The sequence below is a fragment of the Empidonax traillii genome, unplaced genomic scaffold (assembly GCF_003031625.1).
Source record: "Empidonax traillii isolate 1590-97213 ecotype Southwest subspecies unplaced genomic scaffold, ASM303162v1 scaffold9:size3134949, whole genome shotgun sequence".
In the NCBI taxonomy this organism is placed as follows: Eukaryota; Metazoa; Chordata; class Aves; order Passeriformes; family Tyrannidae; genus Empidonax; species Empidonax traillii.
In genome coordinates, this window is record NW_020955202.1 from 567,359 (window position 1) to 581,263 (window position 13,905).

The window sequence follows — 13,905 nt, forward strand, 5'->3', positions numbered from 1 at the left end:
TTTTTTATATACATTTGTATGTTTATGTGGGAAACTGGAGGAAAGTCTCTGATGAAGCTGTTGTTAGTGACACTTTAATTCACTGGGTGGAATAGTTTTTCACTAAGCTGACAGATTGGAGATAAAGTTTCTGTATCAGCCTATTTACTTATAAACCTGAAACTCCTTGTTTGGGAACTTAATATTGTACAGTTACAATCAGTAGCTGATTTCAAAATGATAACTAGGCTAAAGCCGAAGTCTCTTGATGAGCAGAGGAGCTGTTTTAAGTTTCAAACCTGAAATTGAGACCAGAAAGGCTACAGATCTCTTTGCATCTGTGGTGGTTTCTGCCTGTTTTTGGGGCCCTGCTGTGGAACTGAAGAGAGAAATGAACTCTGAACAGAGAGTGTTCAAACTTATTACCTGAAGCAATTATTTTCATAATTCATACAAAAAACGTATCCATTTCTAAAACATCAATTTCATGGCTAGAAATAGCGTGATTTGTTTTGGTTACAAATGTGATGCTCACCTAGCTTTTTGTAAACTGTTGGTTTATTGAATATCCAGTTGGATTAAAATGCATATAGGCTAGATGGTAGTAATTGAGTATTACAGTTATAGGAAACAAAAAAACTGAAGTACAACCTGCACTGTAGGTCTTAAAAGCTCAGTTTTTGTGTAGGTTCAAGTTGGATCTCATTCCAGCTGTTCTGAAACATACCTGTATTTTCTAGTCTGACAGCACTCTGGTTTTTTCAATTTATTTGATTAAAGTCAGAGTGAAATATAATTGAAATAACTGTAGTTTTGCACAGGTTAGCTGCTCTGCAGTGCAGCTGTTATCCCTAGGAGAAGATGATGAAATAGGTCTTATACCTCCTCAAACTTCAGTTTGCTAGAAACGTTGACATTAAAATTCTTTCAGAACTGTCAGCACAGCTACCTGAAATTAATTTCACGAAAAGCTAGACTTTAACTGTCCATCATATTTATGCTGAATAAAGATGTGAGGTCAACTTAAAAATTACCTAAGTGCCACATCCAGTCTCTTCTTAAATACCTCCAGGGATGGAGAATCCACCACCTCCTTGGGTAGCTCGTTCCAGTGCCTGATTACCCTCTCTGTAAAGAATTTCTTCCTAATATCCAATCTAAACCTCCCTGAGCAGGGATAAAGTAGCAATCCCTGAAGGGAAGGAGATTATTGAGGGATGTAACTCCTAGTCATGATAAACTTTTTGGTGACTCTTCGCTTGCAAATATTCTGTATGATTGAGGTTGCTGTTCAAATTCTTACTGATTTAAAAGGTCACTAATTTATTAGTGCTAGCTACTGTCAGAATACTGCTTGTGACTGCTTAAATGATCCTTGTTTACAAATGTGCTAAACTCAGTAGCAGTCTTCAGTCTGTCAAGCCCATCATCTTCAAAACTGATGACTTTTTTCCATGACTGAGGAGTTGCCAAACTTCACAATTAAAAGGCAAAACAAAACCAAAAAAGAGTGTATGATTAGCTGAGTAGCCATTGAAATGGACTTGAGTTTGAATGAACATGTCGTCTACAGAGGCTAAATCTAAATTACATTTCAGTTTTCTTTAAGAAAAGTATATCTACAATTTAGCTTTCAGAATTCTTGAAGACATTATCTGTGTAAGAGGAAGCTGGAGTGCTAATGCCTTCCCTCATCTGACTTTGAGGATAGCTGCCTTGTTACATGGAGGAGAATGAAAGCTCACATGCTAGGATTTTGTGGGTTGTATTACGGGAACAAAACTGGAACAATTTCTGTGCACTTCTCAGTTTGCTGGGGAGGTGCAGTGCCAGGTACTGAGCAATTATCACTGCAGATCTGCCCAATATGAATTCTGTCTTTTGGCTGTGCTATATTCACTTATGCTGCTCTGTATCTGAGGACTGATACTTTGCTAGTTTCAGCATAATGTATATTGAAGTACTGATGCATGGAGCTTCCAATTTTTTTGCTTTATAAACTGAAATCTAGAATATCATAGTAATGCTGACTTCTAGATATTTTTATTTCCTCCATTCTATTTTGTATTCATTTTTTTTAACTTTCAAAAAACAATATTAGGCCTTGCTAGATTATAAAAAATTCCTGAATTGAAAAAACATTTTTTTTCTGTTTTATATGTGCTTTTAGTAGATAAATATGTTTGTACATATGAATTACCTGGCTTAACATCAGCACAGTAGATGTGGGCTCTCCTAGTCACCTCATCTCAGTGATGGCCTGACTCGTGTGGAAGTTTTTGGAGTTCTGCCATGAACTTAATGGTGGCAAAGAGCTTTAACTTGGTATTAATGAGACAGTGCTGCCAAGAAATAGAGGAATGCACAGAGATAAGCCATTTGCCTTTCATGTTGTTGCACACCAAGAATCATGTAATTTTTTCTTCAAATACAGCAAACTTTGAAGCCTGTGAAGTTGTAAGCGGCAGATAAAATGCAGGATATCTAGAAATCACTTTCTTTTGAAATGTTTTCCGTAGCATTGAGTTAACAATGTTGATGGAATACCAGGAGTCATTTGCCCTTTCCAGATTCAAGCTTGAAATATCTGCTTCAAATGCCAACTGTCCTTGAATTTCTATGAGTTTTTATAATTATTAATATAATCCTTTCATTTCATTAGAATGTACTTTGACTATAAGGCAGAGTTATGATGTTCTAGATTTTTTAAGTTGAGGATTATGTAAAAGACAGTATATACCTAGAATTGAAGTCAGGAGAACATAATCTTTATGGCTTTGAGTCTGCAAACAGCCAGTGAAGCATCTTGCTGAGATCAGCTGTTAATTCACTGCTGGCATCTCAAGAACAGGAAATTGTTAGTGTGTATTTACTCTATTTTGGGGGAGCAGCCTAAAAACTTAACAATTAATAATTCTTCTTCTTTTTTAATGATATCTTTGTCTCTTTTACTAGTAAATAGCAATGTGTATGCATTAAGTATTCTGATGAGCCTAGTGTTGTGCCTTCATTATTCACCCTTGTATTGAAACAGAATATTTTAATTAGTCAGTCTTCTCAAAGCTTATGTGACCATAGTTTGTCCTGAATAGCCTTGTGTGTGCCGTGTTATGTTTTCTACCATTTTCAAAATTATTACACAAACTGACAAAGCTTTTGCTAAGTTAGGATTTTTACTTTCTGCAAAAATTCAAAATTAAGTTTTGTTCTCCCTCCCTTTTTTTCTTACAGGTAGAGCAAGTGAAATTACTAGATAGGTTCAGCACGAGCAATAAGTCAGTGACGGGGACTCTGTACCTTACAGCAACTCATCTGTTATTCATTGATTCAAGCCAGAAAGAGACATGGGTAAGGATAACGAAGGCTTGTGGCATGAGTTCTCCAGACGCGTTTCTTCTTCCTGATCTTAGGTTGAATTTGTTTACTAAAATGTTCTTCTTATTTATTGCCTGCACTCTCTGCCTTCACGGTATCATAATAAGTTAATGATTTGCAGATTATACTCTTGCATGACACTGCTGCAGTTGAGTTCAGGTAATGTTGAAAATGTTCCCTTCTGTTCAAGCTGCTGTAATTTTTTCCATAGCCTTCACTTGTATTCCTGAGTGAATGTGTGGTGGTTTTCTTTAAATAACTCACTTGCATCACAATTCAGAGGCAGGAGTGGGAGACTGCTTGATAGTTTAAGTATCAGGTTTAAAATTTCTGTGTTAACTGCCTTGTAATTAGATTGTATCTAGGTTAAATGAGACAGCAAAAATCCAAAGAACTAGGTTTTGGTGAAGTATTGCACTTTTTTAGAGCAGTAAGCAGCTATTTCTTCAGAAGTATTCATCTCTGGAATAAAACATTTCATAAGGGGCTGCAGCTTCTTGTTGACCAGTACCAATGTTGTACAATCAAAGCTGGCTAGGACGGTAATTCCCATTAGTTTTTTCTGCTCAGTGCCCTGGTGGCACACATGTGGTCATCAAGTTTTGCCTTGTACTGGAGACCAGCTACCTAGCTTGAGTTAGTGCCCTAAGTCTTTCATCCTCGAGGATGAAATCTCCTTTCCCTGGCTGTGGTTAATTTTTTTTCCTGTTGGTATATTTTTCTGGATTACCCTTTTTTCCCCATATTGTGGTTATCTGATGAAATTCCTCATGGTGCTTTCAGCATTATTTGCTTGCATCTCCCTATGCCTCTCCTGCGTTAAAAGGTTTCATTTTGGGGAAATGGAACCTTATACTCAAGAGTACTACATTTCTGATGATAATGCAAGTACTAAGTATATAATTATCATAATGTCTTCAAGATATAGTCTCTTTGCAAATGCATATTTGGCAGCATAGTTTTCAGATGTCTGTCAAATTCTGATCAATATTTAAGAAGAGTTGGTCGCTTCAGTGAGATAATTGAAATTCTATCAAGAACATCTTGTTCCGTTCAGGTAGTGTATCTTTGCCTTTCTTCCCACAGTTGAACAGTTGTTACTTGCCATGTATTTACCTAAATCTTGCATAGATTTGCCACGCAGATAAATCTAGGGAGGACTTCTGTCTGTCCATTGCTGTGACAGTCTTCTGTTAAAGTGGTCAAAAAACATTTAGCTGAGAGACTGTCATGGCTGCGTGACACAGTATGTAATACAGGAGATGTGTTTCTTATCTCCTGTTCATTCTATAGATATTAAATACTGGAAATCCTAAAATTATCAGGTTCTTCTGTATCTTTTATACTTTGAATTTTTTTTCCTGACTTAGTTTATTTTTTTTTTACTTTTTGAAAATTTTGAAGTGTGCTCCTGTAAATCCTTTAAAAATTCCCACTATATCCTGTCTGGACACTGCCTATTTAGATATAAGCCTGTCAGTTAGCAAAGTTAAAGAAAAGTGACCAACCACGGTGGAGTTTTACATCTCACTTTTGCCTTTAGGAGGATATTTACTCTTTCTTACAAAAATTAGGTAACACTTTAAAATGACAGAAGAGAATAATTAAATTTTTATCAATTATGGTATCCTAACCAAAATGTCATTCTTGGATTTCTGCTTCTAAGTGTATTTCTTTTTATGATCGATGGACAAAATTAGTCAAAATCCATATTCAGCCTTGCATAATGTGTCTTACATCTGCTAATCTGAATAGTATGCTGCTCTTACTTTTCATCAGCACGCTTTCACTCTGAATTTTTGTATGTCACAGATACTGCATCATCACATTGCTGCAGTGGAAAAGCTTCCCTTGACTACTTCTGGCTGCCCCCTTGTCATCCAGTGCAAGAACTTCAGGATAGTTCACTTTGTTGTTCCCAGGGAGAGAGATTGTCATGACATTTATAACTCTTTGCTTCAGCTGTCAAAAACAGGTAATACAAATCTCTGGAAAAGTCTTTGCATGGATATATGCATGGATAACAAGTTGGCATGTGTGTACGTGTGTGTGTAAATCCGTGGCTCTTTTATTTATTTCTTTAAGAAACATGCATTATGTAAAGTCTTAGATGGATTTGGTACGTAAAGAATTTTATTGATTAAATATTAATCTACGTAAAAATTCAAAAGATATGTTGTCTGGCTTTTGTAGGTCTCTGATGTTCCCTAACAGAATGAGAGATCCCTTTATTTTTTTCTACATTTCTGTCCCTGAAATTGTGAATATAAGTGCATATAGTCTTGCTTAATTGTGTGTTCCATAGATAAAAAACTACTTAGCAAATACTAAGTTGTTACTAATTTCATGCACTTTCAAAAATAAAGCTGAAATGTTGATGCTAGAATAACACTACCAATTCAGCTTTACAGAAGACTTCTGTCAGTTAGTATGGTCTTTTGCTTTTTATGCTTTGTGTTTAGAACAGTGTAAAAATTCATCTGTGATAAGTGAATGGCATATTAGGAAGAACAAAATTTTAGAAATCTTTTTTGTTTTAAAGGGAACTTTAAAACTTACTAGTTTTTAAGGTCAGTAGATATAAATTTCATTTCCTGCCTCCCAAAATAGTTTGTTCTTTCAACTCTTGTGAAGTCTTCTAATAATTCTGTCTTTTGCCTTGTTCAGTTTTGTCAGTCTTCATTTTGTGACCTGTACTTTGCCCTTATGGCATTAGAAATGTCCCTTCTGAAATAGGTCAAATACACTCAAGAAAACTCTCATAACTTACCTCTAAGTATCTATAATTGTGTCAGCTGTAGGATCGTTGCAGAATAAATATTTCGGACATGTCAGGTATCTATTTAGTCTTGCCTCTGTGAATCTTGAACCCTGAAACTTTCCCTCCATTATATCTTCTTTACCTTTTAGCAAAATATGAAGAACTTTATGCCTTTTCCTATAATCCAAAACAAAATGAATCTGAGCAAGTCAAAGGCTGGCAGCTTATTGATCTAGCAGAAGAGTATAAGAGAATGGGAGTGCCAAATGCTTACTGGCAGTTGTCAGATGCAAATCGTGATTATAAGGTAAGTGTTGTAATGGAAGTATGTTCTGCTCTGAATCTGTTTCTGCTTTATCCTCGGATTCTAGGCCTATAGAAAACAGCTTAATACTATGAAATCACTTGGCTTGCAGTGTAAGCAAAAACTTGCACGTAGAGAGAGTAAACTGCTTAATCAGTGTGCAGTCTCACAACTTTCTAATTTTTCCCAAGTTTTTCTCAAGGCCTCGTTGAGAGAGTACGTGTGTATGGATGCATGGGTTCTTTGGAATTGTTTCTAGAGTATAGTTATTTGTTTGAAGGTCAGCCCCAGCGATTCTGTTGCTCTTCAGCTTTGTGATTTCTCCCTTAACTGATCAGGATTCTACTTTAGCATTTGCAGCATTTGGTGTGGTGGTGTGGCTGATTCCTAGATTAGACTTCATCTCACTTTGTAGTCTGCAAATACAAAAAAAATGAGGGAAATTATTTCAGTATTTTATTTGAAACATATTCTTAGCATTTCTACTGAAGAATCCCGTTCTTGAGACTGAATGCCAGTAAGGGAGTACTCTGTTGTGTAACTTGGATACCAGTTTGTACTACTTTGTCTGTGGCTTGTCTCCTTGTCTGAGTTATTTACATGTATAGAGAGAAACATGTTAGTGTTTATCCTTTATTTCTTATTTCACCTAATCTCTTTCAAATTGAATACAATAAAATTAGGATAGGCTTTATGCCTTGCACGTAAAATTCTTTCTGTGTATCTGTGTCTTTCAGATTTGTGAAACCTATCCTAAAGAACTTTATGTTCCCAGAACTGCAAGCAAGCCCATAATTGTTGGTAGCTCCAAGTTCAGAAGCAAAGGAAGATTCCCAGTGTTATCATATTATCATAAAAATAAAGAGGTATAATGTGTCTTCCTTTTACTGTAAACATGCTGAAAAGTATTTGTCAACACTTGGCGGTAGTCCAGGGGTGTAGGTAAGGAGGTTCAAGTGTAGTGACTTTGAGAATGGTGTGACTCATGATAACCTTAAATACAGCTGACACTAGTGGTGCCTAACACAATGCTGAGTTAAACTAAGCCAGTTTACAAGAAATCCTTAAGTAATTATTTGATAATCAGTTGAATCTCTTTAGGTTTTCAGAAACTGACATTAAGGTAACTGAAGGCAGCTTTCTGTTAAAGGATCTGTGTTCCTTGATGTATCAGAAATAAAATCTGTTTGTGATCAAATAAAATCTGGTAGGTCAAAATGGTGGGTAAAAAAAACCCTCAACACAAAAAAACCAACAACAAACCAACAAAAGAATAGAATTGGTTCTCCAGGAAGCTATTTGCAAGGTAAAAAAAACCCTACAGGATGAGAACTAAGATTTTGCAGAGAGTGGTGTAAAGCAGCCTGCCTCAGCTAGGTAGTAATATGGAGGGAGAGAAGGACAATCACCTTGCTAAGTTGAAGAATTTATAATTGATGACTGTGAAGCTAATTTGAAGGTAATTACTATTTGCAAGATGTACCCAATACCTTCTGAAATACAACATATTATTGGAAATTACATTACAAAAACTGCATTAGATAATAACATATTGTGCTTGCAGTAATAAAATCATACTTATGTTAGTAAAACCAAACAATTCATTTCATGTTAGGGCAGTAGCTTGCTTTCCTAGAATGTACTTTTTTCCAGCCTATACTTTTTTTGAGTTTTTCAGTCCATTTTGTAAACTGATACATTGCCTATGTAGATGAGCCTGAAAAAATGTTTTGATAAACCTTTGGATTTAAGTTGTAGGTACTGTGTTTGAAGGTCTCCAGGTAATATGCTTAAAAAGTTGGAATACTTGAAGTTTATTCAGTTTAGTGATGTTATCTGCTGAATAAAACAATTTGTTTCCGTGTCTTTTTAGAATTATGCAAAGCATTTCAACTACAGATATTAAACTGATGCTAGTTTGTTCTCTGTTTTCTATGTTAGGCTGCAATTTGCAGATGCAGTCAACCTCTCTCAGGTTTCAGTGCCAGGTGCCTGGAAGATGAACACATGTTGCAAGCCATCAGTAAAGCAAATCCTTCAAATCGCTACATGTATGTCATGGATACCAGGCCAAAGGTATGTACTTCAGGTTCTACAGACAAGCCTCTTCCTGAACATTAGAGTACAGGGATACAGTGTAATTCTGAAAAATTTGGAGTGAAGTATGACTTCATCATGTTTTAAAGAGAAGGTTAGGCCTCTTTATTCAGGTGTTTAATTACTTGCTTTCTTAAAAAAGTTGAATCTGTCTCAGGACTCAGCTAGAATTCACTGAATATGGTGCTGAACTTTTGGAGAGGTATATTTAAAAATATGCTTAAGAATTGAGTAGTTGAGTGGGATCCAAGTAATTTTAACTGTTTGACATTAAATTATGAGCTGTGTAGGGGTTTCTTTTGGAATGGGAGGAAGTACTGTGTTCTGTGTAAATGATCTGTGCAAACTGTCTGTCTTAGTAAGGAAGAAGTAGAGGAAATTCTGTTGTAGCATTCTGAGGTCACCACAGAATGGTTTGAGTTAGAAGGGGCCTTAAAGATCACCTGGTTCCAACCCCCCAACCAGTTTGCTTAGACCTCAATCCAACCTGGCCTTGAACGCTACCAGGATCCCCAGTTTCTCTGGGGAACATTTTCCGTTGCCTCACCACCATAATTCATCACTGTCTAATTAAATTGGATTATGTTATTAAGTCGAATTATGTTATGACCTGTGTTGGAATGTGTGGGGTGACTCCCACTCTTTAAGACCCATTTGCATTTCAATTGGTATTAATTTCACTCAGATGTCTGAACACAGAAGATGGAAAAGTCTGGGTCTTTCCTTTTTAGGTGAATTTTTTTGTAGTGTCTTTGCTCAAAAATGTTTGGTAACAAGTGAAGTTGGTGGAAATACGGAGGACAGAATTAGAAATTACTCTGCATTATTCAGATATGTCAGCTCTAAATATAGATCTTGGTTTTTATTTATCGTCCCTTTCTTGGACTTTAATGCTTTCAAGTTGATTTGTCACAAACTGTGTATTAGAACCTGTTTTTATACTGTGTGCTCTTGTGTTTTATTCCCAATGTCTTCCACTGAATTTGCATTACTTTTGTTTCTTAATTTGATATTTTTATTTCAAGTACTGCTTATCAGTCTTTATTTTTATTTTTAAGCTTAATGCAATGGCGAACAGAGCTGCTGGGAAGGGCTATGAGAATGAAGACAACTACTCTAACATTAGGTTTCAGTTTGTTGGCATTGAAAATATTCATGTGATGAGATCCAGCTTACAAAAACTTCTGGAAGGTACGTTTTAACTGTACTATCCTAATGTATAGGAAAATAGGATGAGTATTTTTCTGAAGTCTTTAATAATACCTTACACAAGCTGCATCGATATTTCTATATTTTATCCCAGCTCTATGTTTAGTACTAGTTTGCTCTGCTCTGTGGTAATGAATTACATTAAACCTTTACCTTCAAACTGTAAACCCAATGCATAGAGCTGTTTTGAAGAAAATTGAATGGCATGTATGTCTTGACTGACCTTGATTAGTATGTCAGTGGCTTGTGGGAAAGACTGCTGTGTTTTCTAAGCACATGTACAATGTAATAGAAATACACAAAATAGCGTGTGTCTGTACATACATTTTCGTATACAGAACATCAGTTCTTCAAGGAGCACTTTGTTCCGTAGAATTTGCAATGAGCATACGGTCTCTATGAAACTTGAGCTCTTTGACCTGGTGAGCCACTTCTGTGCTTGTAGGTATTTGTAGGGAAGGGGGCGGGCAAAATGTGAGCCACTTTACCATGCCACTGCCTGCCTTCTGGAAGTGAAAATGGAGAGGCAGAAGTATGTTCATAATTCCATTAATATTGTATTTAGATAAACAACTGAGAAAATATTTAGGATGCTTTGTGGAGTACTAATACTGAGCTTAAAATACAGTGGCAGAAATCTGGGTTCCACACCTGACAATATGTGTATAAGTGGTTGGCTTCCAGAAATATGCAAATATTTCCAGTCATGGAGAAGGCTTATGCTTGTATGGAAGCCTGTGTTGATGAAGACATTCTGTCTACATTAGTCAAGAAATCGCACAGACTAGTGGTGTAGTCTTACTTTGCTTTGATTGAGCTTGTATGTGCTGCTATTCTTCAGGCACTCTGCACAGAATCCTACTGAGCTTTGATAATATATATTTTTCCAGTTATTCCTGCATGTACTTTTTCTAAGGGAAAGATGAGAAGCGTGATCTTGAGCTTCAGTTTTTAGGTTTGGTGTAATCCCTCTTTCTTTTACTAATATCTTCGATTCTAGAAAACTTGCTAAAAAGTATTGATTGTTATTTTTATTTTTTTAAGAGGTCTTTTCCTATGTAGTAGGGTCTGATGCAGAAATGTGTGTGTCACACACTTAAACTTCACAGAGTTCATATTCTTAGCCATTTGACTTAGCATCTCACTAACAGTACTTACTGTGTTTCTGTAGCTTTCTTTAGGGATGGAGTATGTTTTAGTTTTTCTTTATGTGGAGAATTTATTTATTTAAACTTGATTGAAACAAAATCATGAGTGATGTCTATTCATTGTTCTTCAGATCAGGTGTTTTGGTAAATGAACACTTCTTTTACCTCTGTTCAGTCTGTTTCACTAATAATTCACTAATTTTGCTGAATGCCACTCTAGAATTAGAATCCTCTTTAGGGGTAGGAAGGAACCTTAAAATTTAGGGATGTATGCAATAATTTACTATTTAGACCCCTGGTTCATCACTTAAAATGAGGAAAATGCCATTTAGCTTCTGTGTACTCGCTTTCCCTGAATATGCTGAACTGAATGTTCTCAAATCAGGAGTGTGATATCAATGACCTTGTTTGTTCAAGGGCCGTTGTAACTGGGACCGTCCTCAATTGTTTGGGCTTTTTATGACAAACAACTGTTATTCATTCTTTGGCATGTGTCTTGCTCCCAGGTTCTGTGTCAGAATTCCTTCAGAATCTAATAATTCCACTTGCAAGCAAAATGTAAGACATAATCCTTCCCAACACAACTTTCCTAAAATAGTTTTCTTCAGTATGAACATGACTGCAGATGGGCAGACTACAACACTAATGGGAGAACCTTTGCATAGACTAAATTTGTGGCTGTGACATTAAATACAGAGTTCAGGTTTTATATATTCAAAGTATAGTACTGCATGTCAGAAAAGATTGAACTCTAATAAGCAAAAAGGTTTTGTATATGTCAGAGGCAGCATTTCTGCAGGAAATATTTAAGGAAAAGGTTCAGTAGTAGCTGCTGTGATCTGTTATGTATATTTTGATAATGGAAGTGTGTTAACTGAGGGGGGTTTGTGGGTTTTCTATATAGGAGAAGGGGTTGTTTAGGTTTTTTTGTTTGTTAAAAAACAATTTCTGCCTGCAACCTGCTGTCCTTCAGTCTTCAGGTCTATTCACCTCTTAAACTGCTGCCTGAGGCATTGCTAGTGTGAATAAGGACAAACAAGCAGGGGAATTATGAGGTTTTGAGGCTTGTAGGGCTTGTGTTTTTTATGGTGGCAACCATAGAATCAAAACTATCTTGAATTATATTTTTGTGAAGTAGCTAAACATCTTAGTGGTGCCATAAATCATCTTTGATCCTTTAAAAGACCATAAGGATCTGAAAAATTACTTGTTTTCATATAAATATTGGAACAGTGTCAATGCAATTTCTTTATTTAATCACCAAGTAGTATAAAAATGCCTGTGTTAATTCACAGAAATGGAAAGTAACTCTATGGGCTCAACATATGTGTTCCTATCTCTATCTCCATTAAAGATATATATATATATATATACACACTCCATATAACAGTATAGACGTCTAGCTAGAAGGGGGAAATACTAGTGGTGAAATATTTCTGCCAAGCTGGAAGTTTTGATCAAAAGCAGATTTTGACAGCAGTATCTGGGTGAAAACAAACTGAGGGCTGGAAACCTGTTTGTTTTCTAGCTGGAAAGCTTCTGCTTTAAATCATAAGGTACAGAATGTGGGGGTGAGCTGCCATGAATAGTGCCTCTAGACATTGCCTTGTTTGTCCAGTCCCTTCCATACAGATATTTGAATTTCCAGATATTTGACTGATTTTAGTTTCTTTCCTTTACCAGAGTGCTAGACCTGTTTATGTACTGTTGTGATTGCACAGGTGTATGGAACCACTGGTGTGGAGAGAATGTCAGCTAGCTGAAAGGATCAAGTAGTTCTCTCCTAATTTCTTTCATGTGCTAGACCTTTTGGAAGTGGAACTCTTGCCTAATGATGCTTTTTCAAAGACAAGGGAAAAACTAGCTTGCTTTTACTGATATTTACAGACTAACCTTTAAAATTAGGTCTTGTATCCAGGGGTTTCTTGATGTTTTGTTACCTCATTGTGCTGTGGTTTGCTGGATAGTTTTGTAGATGATAAAGATCTATGGGTTTTAGAAAGGGTGCTGCAATACTTGTTTGAAGGCCTGTCTTTGTTCTAGTATTCAGCAGCATCTGGTGCTACAAATCTTCCTGAGCAATGGGGAGTGTACCAAAATTTGTTTATCTGAAAGCTGAGAAACATCTAGTGCACATACAGGAAGGCTCTGTGAGGCAGTGGTTTAAGAGTTTATAACTTTCATTACATCTGGGGCCTTGGTTGAATATGAAACTGCGTCACAGAGGGATTTAGTAAATTTTGTTTTCTACTTTTGCTGCTGACTCACTTCCTTCCATAGTCAGAGATAAAGATTATTTTGGAGCTGTTATATCCCTACTGCTGGCTTTCATCTACAGAGCCTTTCTATTTTCACTGGGGCCCAATAGTTTAGAATCATAAAATCATTTAGGTTGAAAGACTTTTTAAGATCATCAGGACCAACTGTTAAGCTTTGTGGAAAGTAGGCTTCCACTGTGGCAGGGGCAGGTATTTTTGTAGATGGCAGCCACAGGTACCTTCTCTTAGAATTACATATAGCTGAAATTATATTAGCCAGCAAATTTTTTTTTCTTTAAATTGCCAAAAGTTTGTCATGTTTGGACAGTAATGTAATTGTGTAAGTTGCTACTTAAAATTGTACAAGAACCAGGTTATCTATCTCATGTGAATTGGTAAGTGTCTGTGTGAGAAGCTTTTAGTCTACATCGCTTGCTGCTATGCTGCAAGGCATCTTTTCTTTAACTCGAGTTCTTCCTTGCCCTCTCAATTGGCATTATTGTTACAGCATTGAGTGTCCCTGGTGGTGCAGTGGCTAAACCACAGCGTTGTCAACACTGAGATCTGGGTTCGATTCCCAGTTAAGACACTCCCCGGGCAGATGGAGCTCGTTAGCCCTGTAAGGCAATCCATCTACGTCCTGAGGACCTCGCTGCCACCGTCCAAGCGTGCTTGGCCCCGGCAGATGAACCTCAGGATTAAAGGGTGGGCTCAGTTCCGCGCACACTGTGTCTCACCTAAAAAATCCAATGCGCAGGCTGGAAGGTGGAAAGA

General features: G+C 36.6%; 1 protein-coding gene across 1 annotated transcript in view; it reads left to right on the top strand.

The window, feature by feature from the left end:
- Positions 1-1,053: 1,053 nt before the first annotated feature.
- MTMR6 (myotubularin related protein 6) overlaps positions 1,054-13,905 on the top strand; it is a 20,628-nt gene continuing 7,776 nt past the window's right edge. The window contains exons 1-7 of the mRNA XM_027885047.1: positions 1,054-1,077; positions 3,211-3,327; positions 5,167-5,329; positions 6,265-6,422; positions 7,157-7,285; positions 8,361-8,495; positions 9,575-9,707. Coding sequence (XP_027740848.1) covers positions 1,054-1,077; positions 3,211-3,327; positions 5,167-5,329; positions 6,265-6,422; positions 7,157-7,285; positions 8,361-8,495; positions 9,575-9,707 — 859 coding nt within the window. The remainder of the gene's footprint in view (positions 1,078-3,210; positions 3,328-5,166; positions 5,330-6,264; positions 6,423-7,156; positions 7,286-8,360; positions 8,496-9,574; positions 9,708-13,905) is intronic.